Source organism: Lampetra planeri, chromosome 63 (assembly GCF_965212315.1).
Source record: "Lampetra planeri chromosome 63, kcLamPlan1.2.h2, whole genome shotgun sequence".
Taxonomy (NCBI): domain Eukaryota; kingdom Metazoa; phylum Chordata; class Hyperoartia; order Petromyzontiformes; family Petromyzontidae; genus Lampetra; species Lampetra planeri.
The window spans coordinates 2399212-2411222 of record NC_136169.1 but is presented as its reverse complement, the minus strand read 5'-3'; the positions used below and the strand labels follow the sequence as shown (position 1 = coordinate 2411222).

The following is a 12011-nucleotide window of genomic DNA, read 5'->3' as shown; positions in this document are numbered from 1 at the left end:
ATGGGTCTCTGTGTGTGTCTATGGGTCTCTGTGTGTGCGAGTCTATGCGTCTCTGTGTGTGTGTGTCTATGGGTCTCTGTGTGTGTGTGTGAGTCTATGAGTCTCTGTGTGTGCGAGTCTATGAATGTTGAACGTATTTCGCGCACCGTGTGTAGCCCAACCGTTCTAATCGGAGGTGCTGGGGAAGGACAGAAGACGAAACACAAAACCTTCAGCAGATTTCAACAACTGACCTTTGTTGGGACCTCCGCCATAAAAATCGAGAAGACATTTGAACGCAACGCGGGATGGCACACACGGACACCACAAGGGGGTGAAAGTTTTTCTTTTACAAGCTGGTTTTATTGGACCGTATATTGGTTTTTTTTTTACTTCGAAATGTAAAATCTCACTCCGGCACTTCTTTAAAAAACAAACTCACGTCGCCACTTTGGGTCGAATTGAAATAAAAAACATCCGTGGTGGATAACAAAAAAATTTTAGACGGCGAAAAAAAATAACGCCAGAGCACAGCTTCTTAAAAAAGATCGTTTTGGCACTAAACAAAGACGATATTTAGATTTAAAGCTTTCGTGACTGCAGGGATTCATATTCTTGGTTCTTTCGGTAAAGTCACGTAGAAGGGAAACAATAAAATATATAAAACAATAAAATTCTCACGACGGTTCGACAGCAAGAAATGTACTTGCAGTTTTTTTCACACCTGATGACGATTGCTTGTGTTGCAGTCGAAACGTCGTGAGAATGTAATTTTTTATTTTTATTATTTTATTATTTCCCTTCTACGCGACTTCACCGAAAGAGCCAATAATATATTTTTCATATTTTTCACCTCTTTTTTTTGTTTCGATTTAAAGCTTAAATATACGCTGCCAAGCCTGGTGGTGTTTCATTCAGACGCTGTCTTTCCGACAGACCTGTTCTTCACCCGAGGACGGCAGCTTGCGTTGTGGCCGAAACGTCGTGAAAATTGTATTTTATTATGTTTTATTTTTATTATTTTATTATTTCCCTTCTACGTGACTTTACCGAAAGAACCAAGAAGATGAATATTTTTTTGTTTTTAAACACGGGTCTCGCGTGGTGGCCTAGAGAGAGTGGGTAACTGCAGTCCACACGTGGAAGAGAAAGGCCAAAATTGCGCTCGAGAGAGAGGAGGGGGGGGCGCGTCTCCTCCGGAGTTTCCTCGAGCGGAGAGAGACACCTTCTGCAGGCAGTGGCTTGAGAAGGTAATTGCACGATAATTGGTTTTTTACCCTTCTATCTGGCAACAAAACTGACACCTTTTTTACAAGGAGTCATGTTTGCATAGACCACAATACCTGCAGTCATAATTCAAACAAAAAACACAACTCTGATAATGTATGCACTGTCCTTGAAGTTGATTGGTCCACACCCGAGACAGCTTTCCTTAGAGCCAAGTCTCACATGGGTTGGACCAATCTTTTGGCGTCATCTGGTCCAACCCATGTGAGACTAGGCTCTAAGAAAAGCTGTCTCGGGTGTGGACCAATCAACTTCAAGGACAGTGCATACATTATCAGAGTTATGTTTTTTGTTTGCATTATGACTGCAGGTATTGTGGTCTATGCAAACATGACTCCTCGTAAAAAAGGTGTCAGTTTTGTTGCCAGATAAAAGGGTAAAAAACCAATTATATTTTTTACTGGCAAATGAGGTTCCAATAAGGTAATTGCAGCGCTGCGCCTTTTTAACCTTGGTGGTCAACTCGGCACATCATCACCATCTTCAACTCTCTGGGAGTGGGGGGAAGATAAAATAAGGTGCCGAAATGATCTCGATTTTTCTTTCGCACGCGACTTATTCCGGTCGCGCCGCTGCGTTGTTCAGAGCGACGTCCCGACGTTTCGCAGCCGCGCCTTTTTCAGGATGCGACTTCAAATCACGTGACGTCGCGTGGCGTCACTCTGGGCATTACGGAGATCGACATTAATACATCGTAGACATCCAAGCATCTGATACATTGATCTGAAATAGTACACAAAAAATCTGTACTAAATGTTCAAGTCTAAAATTCATGCCAAGTTAATATATATCCGATATCCGTACTTTAAAACGACATTTGCAGTTTGTAAAAAAAAACAAAATTGCCGGCAATTTTACAAATGAAGATTAAACTGCCACTCCCTTAAAAGGGCGCTGATATTCCATCGCTTGTTAATTCATTTAAAACGCACCACTGGGAAAAAATATATATATTAATTGCATAAAATAATAACCCGAATTACAAACAAAATAAAACACCATTCATAATTCGTGAAGTAAACAAGTTAATAATCGTAGCAATATACATACACCCTTTTTCCAATGGCAAGATCTCAGACAAGCCAGCATGGGTCCAGTACGGTAAGCGTCGTTTTTCCACTGGCAACATTCGAGCCAACGTGGGTCCAGTACGGTACGGGTCGTTTTTCCACTGGCAACATTTGAGCCAGCGTGGGGCTAGCACGGTACGGGTCGTTTTTCCACTGGCAACATTCGAGCCAGCGTGGGTCCAGCACGGTACGGGTCGTTTTTCCACTGGCAACATTCGAGCCAGCGTGGGGCCAGCACGGTACGCGTCGTTTTTCCACTGGCAACATTCGAGCCAGCGTGGGTCCAGTACGGTACGCGTCGTTTTTCCACTGGCAACATTCGAGCCAGCGTGGGTCCAGTACGGTACGGGTCGTTTTTCCACTGGCAACATTTGCCAAGCTACGCCGGAACCAAATGTGATACGCTGCTGGCATCGCAAGACAATCTGAATCGAGCTCGGAGCCAATCGGGTACGTCAAACTTCTTTCGCGCCGTACGCGGCCAACCATCGGTACGACATGTTAAGCGACACACACACACACAGCGTCACCGCCGGCGGTCGTCCCCGCACGACGCGAGCACGGCGTGGCACGACTCAGTTGTGCAGTGGGAAAAAGGGGCGATAATTCGTTCCTTCACCAAAGGAAAGCCTCACTGACAGTTTCCGCATCTAGACTGACAAATTCATTTCTTGAAAACTGCTTTTTGCGTTTAGTTTGTTGTCCCTCCCCCGCACCTCCTATTGCCGCGGTTGGCTACGTACGGTGCGAAAAACATGCGCCTTTTGGCGTCATCTGGTCCAACACCATGTGAGACTAGGCTCTAAGAAAAGCTGTCTCGGGTGTGGACCAATCAACTTCAAGGACAGTGCATATCATCAGAGTTGTGTTTTTTGTTTGCATTCCGACCGCAGGTATTGTGGTCACTGCAAACATGACTCCTTGTAAAAACGGTGTCAGTTTTGTTGCCAGATAAAAGGGTAAAAAAAACAATTGTCATATTTTGCTACTGGCAAAGGAGGTTCCAATGGTGCAAAAGAAGTTTAACATGCATACATTTTTGGCTCACCATGGAACAAAGATTGTAACCGCAATGCGCGCGCACTTTCGGATGCGCTTCTGTGTCCGTCTGGAACGCTCTTCCTTACCGATATCAGGAAGTCACTGGGAGCTTTGATGCACTTTTAAATCATCTAGGATTGACAAATGGATTTCTTTAAAACTGCTTAGTTGTGTGTTTCGTTTGTTGGTCTTTCCCCCGCGCCTCCGATTAGCGCCGTTGGCGATGTACGGTGGTCCGAAAGAAATGCCACGATAGAAACCCACGCGGAATGATGAGAGAGGGGGGGGGGGGCAAGGGGAACAGCGCTCAGCAATCCGTACAGACAGGTCAGCAAAACCAAATTTGGAGTTTGAATATCGTCTCTCCCCCCACGTACTGCCGTGGGTTTCCTCCGGGTTTCTCCGGTTTCCTCCCGCAGCTAAAACAAACACACACACACAACACAGCACGCGCCCGCATGCGTGCGCAGACCGTGACGGAAAGTGGCCAACAAAACAACGTCCCGATGCTGAAAAACGTACCTGCAAATTACTCAACGTGGGATATAAATAACGTAACACCGCCCCAGCCCCACCGCCACCGCCACTCCTGCGAAAACTTGGCAGGAGCCTCCTGCAAGGGAGTCCTGAGACTCGGCGATGCTTTTCTGGGGGGTGTGGGAGTGAAGTCGCCGTGTTATTTAATCCCGATTGAGTTCGTTTGTGGGTACGTTGACCAAAAACTTGGGGAATTTGTAATCATACTCTTAGCTTTTTCGGTAAAGTCACGTAGGTAAAAAATGAAATTAATAGAAATAAAATAATAAAAATCACGACGTTTCGGAGGCAACACAAGTCTCCGTCATCAGGTGGGACCGTCATAGCCAGATTTGCTGTATCACTTGATACCTCACTTGATACAGCAAATCTGGCTGTGACGGTCCCACCTGATGACTTGTGTTGCCTCCGAAACGTCGTGATTTTTATTATTTTATTAATTTTAATTTCATTTTTTAGCTACGTGACTTTACCGAAAAAACTAAGAGCATGAATCCTTGCAGTCACGAAAGCTTCAAATCTAGAAATTTGTAATATAGGCATCGCAGGCAGACCGAGTGTATTCTTGGTTAATAAAACTTCAGTATTAACCATGGTTAATAAAAGCTTCAGTATTTACATGGGTTAATATTCCTTCAGTATTAACCAGGGTTAATAAAGCCTTCAGTAAACTAATAGGGTTTTCCCCCTTTTTTCTGGCAACAAAACTGACACCTTTTGCAAGGAATCATGTTTACATTAACCACAATACTTGCAGTCAAATGCAAACAAAAAACAATACTCTGATAATGTATGCATTGTCCTTGAAACGGATTGGTCCACACCAGAGACAGCTTTCTTTAGAGCCTAGTTTCATATGGAGTATTAACCTTCCGATCGCTTCTTATTCAAGTAACACTCTGGTCCGTACAGAACGGCACGCGGAAGTGGATATGGCAGAGCTACTGCCGAGTTCCCTTCTTCACCAAGCGACCCCTGGCGCCCACACAGTAGGGGGCACCACTGTCCTCACCCACTCTCTCTCGTACGAGGTTCCTCGTCGCGATTCTCATGGCCAGAGTCCAGCCAAATGAAGCACAGAACCGAACTTTCACGTGAAGGGTTAATTGGCGTTTTAATGTTCACTCGAATCTGAATTGGAGCCAATATTTGGTGCAATTCCCATATTTGTGTTTTTTTTTCTGTGTGAATCTAGTGCCCCTTGGATTGCTTGGGACTCCTTAAGCTTCTGCTTGGCTTCCTCGACAGAGCGCAAACACTGGCCCCTTTACCCCCAACTCCTGTCCAGGCTCAAGGCATTCTCCTCTGCCCGGGTCCGACTGCCTCTCTCTCTGTCTCTCTATATACGTAACATAAACACAATCACCGTTCCTGAACTGCATCTTGAGATACGGTTGCATTTCGACGGTACATAGATTCACACGGAGACCCAGGGACTCGCACGGAGACCCAGAGACTCGCACGGAGACCCAGGGACTCGCACGGAGACCCAGGGACTCGCACGGAGACCCACGGACTCACACCGACTTGCACGGACTCACACCGACTTGCACGGAGACCCAGGGACTCGCACACAGACCCAGGGACTCGCACGGAGACCCAGGGACTCGCACGGAGACCCAGGAACTTGCACAGACACCCACGGACTCACACGGACACCCACACACTCGCACAGAGATCTATACCTTGATTGCCCCTGTCTGTAAAGGAATGAAGCCCCGATATTTTTGAGTCGAGGTCCCACTCTGGTGCTGCGTAAACCCGCATGGTTGCAGTGTTTGTATTGGAACTGTCGTAAACTTAACTCGGGCCAAATTTTTTCCTCCTCCCCCCTGGTGGACAGCCGTGGAATTAATCGAATCGGCCCAACGCGGATTTCGCCGCAACCCAGAGGTCGCAACCGGGTACCCGATACCCGTACCCTACCCGATACCCGGCCGGGTACGGGTACGGGTAGCCGTTTGCGACCCTGGTGCGGCCGGGTACGGGTACGGGTAGGCCGTGAGTCACCGGTGAGTAACCGTTTGTCACTCATTTCGGGTAGGGTACGGGTAGGGACCCTGGTGCGGCCGGTTACGGGTAAGGAATCAAAACCCGTTTGCGACCTCTGCCGCAACCTCCACCCCGCCACGTGGCCATCGGAGAGACAAACGCACACCCAACAGCTATCTGTCGCCCACTCGTCCTTAAATTGTCACCCGCCGCGTCACCCGCCGCGTCACCCTCACGTGTCACCCTCCTACCCCTGATGCCCCTCACAGGAATGTGTCATTTCTACGGCTGGTTCATGGACGCTGGAGATTAAAAAAAAAAAATATTTAGTTAGGGCAAGGCTATGGCTTTAACTTGTGCTGGCCAAAAAAGGTTGTTTTCTGGATGGACAGGTGCTCGTCATAGGCATGTGGAATTGTTACCGTTGCCTAAGCGCCGACTTTATGTTGAACGTCTTTAGCAGCGTACGTAGCCCACCATATTCTTAGGTTTTTTTTCGGTAAAGTCACGTAGGTAAATTTTTTTTTAATTAATAAAAGTAAAATAAAAAATAAAAAATCACGACGTTTCGGAGGCAACACAAGCTTCCGTTGCCTCCGAAACGTCGTGATTTTTTATTTATTTTTATTTTATTAAAAAAATAATTTACCTACGTGACTTTACCGAAAAAACCTAAGAATATGAATCCTTGCAGTCACGAAAGCTTCAAATCTAGAAGTAGCCAACCATGTTACTCGGAGGTGCGGGGGATGAGCAAGGTTCGTTTCTTGTCGATTCCCCCTCCCCCCACCTACGTACAGCTGCTTGCAACCGGTTGCATGCAGCTGCTCGAAACCGGTTGCAACTCGCTTGCTCGCAGAGTAGCATTGCGATTTGCAGCGACGCGTTTCATCGCCACGTGATGAAACGTTTGCGCACTCCAGAATTGTCCGTTGCGATATTTGAACGCGCCCGTTTAACAGTCACTGTTACGCAAACACTTGCTCGGATGGGAAGAACAAAGCGGCTGCGGTTGATCGAGTTGTGCGATTGCGAGGAGCCAGCGTTAGGGCGTGGTGGGGCTGGTGGGGGTGGGGGTGGGACCCCCGCTTCCTTCCCACGTGACGAGCAGGACTGATGGAAGCTGTACACGGGTGGCCGTCGCGAGAGCGAGGTCCACTCGCGTCTTTGCGCAAAGTCAATTCTGCCCTCGCTTGCGTCTGCTGAGGTTTCTGCGTGTCTGCGTGCATGTGTCCGCGTGCGCGTGCCCGCGTGCGTGCCCGCGTGCGTGCCCACGTGCGTGTGTGCGTGCACGTTGAGCTTCACTGGCACCGTGAGTAGCCGACCGCGCTCACCAATGTCGCCCGGTGTTCCCTCTCTACGGTGAAGTCCCGGGGCAGCAGTGACGCGGCGGCTCGGTAACTAAACGTTTTTATTCGCACTGCATCGGACTCTACGAGACTCGTCCTGAACACCCCCCCCCCCCCTCGTTTCAAGAAAAACAAGACGGACGGACAACGCGGACGGAAAAGACGCACGGACGGACAAGCTTTGGGCAACGCCTTCACGGATCTGGACGGTTTTCTCCGGGGCCCGAGTCCCGACGAGCAACCAACGCAGCGCTGCCGTCAAAAGTTTTGTTCACACTGGACCTTCTCAGTGAGAGTAGCCCAGCCGCATTCAAAACTACTCAACTATTCTTCTTGGTTCTTTCGGTAAAGTCACGTAGAAGGGAAATAATAAAATAATTAAAATAAAACATTAAATAATTCTCACGACGTTTCGGCCACAACTGCAAGCAGCCGTCCTCAGGTGAAGAACAGGTCTGTCGGAAAGACAGCGTCTGAATGAACACCACCAGGCTTGGCAGCGTATATTTAAGCTGGGTTGGTGTTCATTCAGACGCTGTCTTTCCGACAGACCTGTTCTTCACATGAGGACGGCTGCTTGCGTTGTGGCCGAAACGTCGTGATAATTATTTTATTATGTTTTATTTTATTATTTCCCTTCTACGTGGCTTTACCGAAAGAACCAAGAAGATGAATCCCTGCAGTAATGAAAGCTTTAAATCGAAAACTACCCAACTATTTTTTTATTTTAACCAGGCAAGGCCTTCTCCGTGAGAGTAGCCCACCCACATTAAAAACTACTCAACTATTTTTTATATTTTAACCAGGCAAGGCCGCACTGAGCTATGCAGCTTCTTATTCAGAGGCCATCTGACCATCGCAAATGACAGCCCAACGAAGAGGCTTACCATCATCACGTGGAAATTGTACAGCGGCCAAATAACTCTATAAACGCACGTCGATTCTAATCTGAACGTGGAGGGAAAAACCCGGAGGACCCGGAGAAAAATCCACGCCACCACGGGGAGAGAGACGCGCAAGCTCCAAATATACAGCAGCAGCAGGCGTCAGGGTCGGGATTGAGCCCGCGACCTCCTGTATACCAGGCGAGGTAGTTAACATCTCCTAGCCAGCGTGGCGCCCCGTTCACACTTGGACCCAACCTCAAGGGGACCCAACACCGAACAGGGGGTTAAGTAGGGAGTGGGTAGCACGGCAGGGGTAGGGGACACACACACGGAACCACGCACACACGGAACCACAGGGACCAACATGAACCAACAGGCACCCACGCAGACCCACACACGACCCAGAGGAACCCACAGACAGACCCACCCACACGGACCCACACGGACCCACACGGACCCACACGAACGTCCATACAGACCCACCCACACGGACCCACATGGACTCACACGGACCCACACAAACGTCCACACAGACCCACCCACACGGACCCACACGGACCCACACGAACGTCCACACGGACCCACACAGATCCACCCACACGGACTCACACGAACCCACACGAACGTCCACACAGACCCACCCACACGGACTCACACGAACCCACACGGTCCCACACAAACGTCCACACAGACCCACCCACACGGACTCACACGGACCCACACGAACGTCCACACGGACCCACACAGACCCACCCACACGGACTCACACGAACCCACACTAACGTCCACACAGACCCACCCACACGGACTCACACGGACCCACACAGACCCACCCACACGGACTCACACGAACCCACACGAACGTCCACACAGACCCACACGGACGCACACACGGCCCACAGGAACCCACAGGGACCCACACGGACGCAGAGACAGACCCACCCACAGGGACCCACACACAGATCCACCCACACACAGATCCACACACACACACACCCACAGGGACACACAGGGACGGACCCACGCGCGTCAAACCCCCCCCATCCGCACCCCCACCTCGCCCGCCCCACCGGCCCCGCTAGCGGAAGCTGTCGCTGTCTGGCTGCGAGGAGGAGCCGAGGTGGTGCAGCGAGTACGATGGCTGTCCCCTCGGCGGCCAGTGTGCCCCGTCCCGGGTGTCGCGGTGCTCCTGCTGCTGCTCGTGCCGCGCCAGGAGAGCGCGGGCCTCCAGCTCGTCGTCCGGGGACGGCTCCCCAAACTCCGCGCGCAGCCACTGGCGCGTCTACACACGCAGGCAAAGACGAAGGGGAAGTACGTCAGGGGTAGGGGCGCACACACGGACCCACGTGAATGCACACACGGACACACGTGGCCGCATACACGGACCCACACGGACCAACACAGACACACATGGACCCACGTGGATGCACACACAGACACACACAGACGTACACACGGACCCATGTGGATGCACACACGGACCCACACGGACGCACACACGGACCCATGTGGATGCACACACGGACCCACACGGACGCACACACGGACCCATGTGGATGCACACACGGACCCACACGGACGCACACACGGACCCATGTGGATGCACACACGGACCCACACGGACGCACACACGGACCCATGTGGATGCACACACGGACCCACACGGACGCACACACGGACCCATGTGGATGCACACACGGACCCACACGGACGCACACACGGACCCATGTGGATGCACACACGGACCCACGTGGATGCACACACGGACCCACGTGGATGCACACACGGACCCACACAGACGTACACACGGATACACACCAACCAACACAGACGCACACACGGACCCACGTGGATACACACACAGACCCACACAGACACACACACGGACCCAAGTGGATGCATGCGCGGACCAACGCACGCGCGGACACGCGCACAGACGAACACGGACCCTCGCACAGACGAACACGGACGCACGCAGACCCTGGCTACACACGGAGTGGAGTTTGTGTGTCCTCCCCTGTCCTGCAGAGCGAGTGAGTGAATGTGCGAGTGTGAGTGGAGATTGTATTCTCTCCCCCTGCTCTGCATGGCTTTCCTCCGCTTTCTCTGCCTCCTTCCCATAACCACAAAACAAAATAACCGTGCAACGTAACTGATACTGTGGCCCAAAACACCCCAGTGCTGGGAGTTTAGATGCCAATGACTTGCTTGATATTACAAATAGCAACTTCACATTCTCCTGCAAAAACGTAATGAATGACGCCGCGGGGTTTTATATCGCGCCCTTCAATTCCAGCGGGGGGGGCAGCCACATTTGTAAAGGGCACCCCCAGTAACAGCTGCCCCTGTGCGGGACAGCGAGACTGAGCACCTGGCCTGCAAAGCGGCCATCAGTTTGCCAGTAGGAGGAGATAAAACGAAAACTATTTTCTCTTTTACCAGGTAAGGCCCACTTTTTTACCAGGTAAGGCCCAACTTTTTCAGAAGTGACCCAGCCATCACAGATGAGAGCTCAACGAAGCGGCTTATCATCATCACCACCACGTGGAAATGTGTCAATACTCTGAACGTGTGACGCCGATTCAAAATGTGGAGGGAAAAATTGGAGGACCCGAAGAAAATTCCACGCTGCCGCAGGGAGAGAGCTAAGGAGAGGACACGCTAAATATAGAAGAGGCGTCAGGGTCCGGATCGAACTCACGACAACCGCCTGTATACCAGCCGAGGGAGATAACATCTCCACGGGGAGAGAGAGAGGCGACAGACTCCAAATATACAGCAGGCGTCAAGGTCGGGATCGAACCCACTACCTCCTGTAGACCAGGCGAGGTAGTTAACATCTCACCACGGAGAGAGAGAGAGAGAGACACGAAAACTCCAAATATACAGCAGGCATCAGGGTCGGGATCGAACTCACGACGGGCCGCCTGTAGACCAGGCGAGGTAGTTAACATCTCACCACGGAGAGAGAGAGAGAGACACACGCAAACTCCAAATATACAGCAGCAGGCGTCAGGGTCGGGATCGAACCCACGATGGACCGCCTCCCCCCCCCGTGTCTCTGCCCACCTCCGTGAGCTGCTCGTTCTGGAACATCTGCAGCTGCTGCTGGAAGCCGAGGTTGGGGTTGGCGCAGGTCCTGGCCGTCTTCACCGCCACGAGGGCCTCCTCCCAGCCCAGCGACGTCACCGTCATGATGTAGGCCACCACCATGGTGACGCTCCGGGACACGCCCGCCAGGCTGGGGACACAGCAGCGACGAAGATGACGACGACGACTCAACGGCGATCGCAGCCTCGCGTCGATTGTTGATTCGCACACAAGCCACGCGCGACAACCGACGAGGTTGGTTTGCAAAGAGTGGCGTGGGTGGGTGAGTGGGTGGGTGGCTGAGTTGGTAGGAGAATTTGTGGGTGGGTGGGTGAGTGGGTGAGCGGGTGAGGTGGTAGAAGAATTTGTGGGTGGGTGAGTGAGTGGGTGGGTGAGCGGGTGAGTTGGTAGGAGAATTTGTGGGTGGGTGAGTGGGGGAGTTGGTAGGAGAATTTGTGGGTGAGTGGGTGCGTGAGCAGGTGAGTTGGTAGGAGAATTTGTAGGTGAGTGAGTGAGTGGGTGAGCGGGTGAGTTGGTAGGAGAATTTGTGGGTGAGTGAGTGAGTGGGTGAATGAGTGGGTGGGTGAATGAGTGGGTGGGTGAGTAGGGGAGTGAGTAGGTGAATGAGTGGATGGGTGAGTGGGTAGGAGAATGAGTAGGTGGGCGAGTAGGTGAGTGAGTAGGTAAATGAGTGGGTGGGTGAGTAGTTATACGAGTGGTGAGTGGGTATGAAAATTAGTGGGTGAGTAGGCGAGTGAGTAGGTGAATGAGTGGGTGGG

The 12011-nt window shown here is 51.3% G+C and overlaps 1 protein-coding gene across 1 annotated transcript; it reads right to left on the bottom strand.

Annotated features, from left to right (window-relative positions):
• Positions 1 to 7300: 7300 nt before the first annotated feature.
• On the bottom strand, positions 7301 to 11539 carry LOC144736914 (dual specificity protein phosphatase 22-like). The gene is made up of 2 exons (XM_078619599.1): positions 11212 to 11539; positions 7301 to 9424 (listed from the first exon to the last, which is right to left on the bottom strand). The coding sequence occupies exons 1-2, from the start codon at positions 11353 to 11355 to the stop codon at positions 9221 to 9223; spliced, it is 348 nt and encodes a 115-aa protein (XP_078475725.1). The 5' UTR covers positions 11356 to 11539; the 3' UTR covers positions 7301 to 9220.
• Between the last annotated feature and the right edge of the window lie 472 nt (positions 11540 to 12011).

Coding starts and splice junctions, on each gene's coding strand:
- LOC144736914 (XM_078619599.1), bottom strand. CDS start 11,355: ATGGTGGTGGCCTACATCATGACGGTGACGTCGCTGGGCTGGGAGGAG. Junction 9,425..11,211: donor AGAACGAGCAGCTCACGGAG/GTGGGCAGAGAC, acceptor CTGCGTGTGTAG/ACGCGCCAGTGGCTGCGCGC.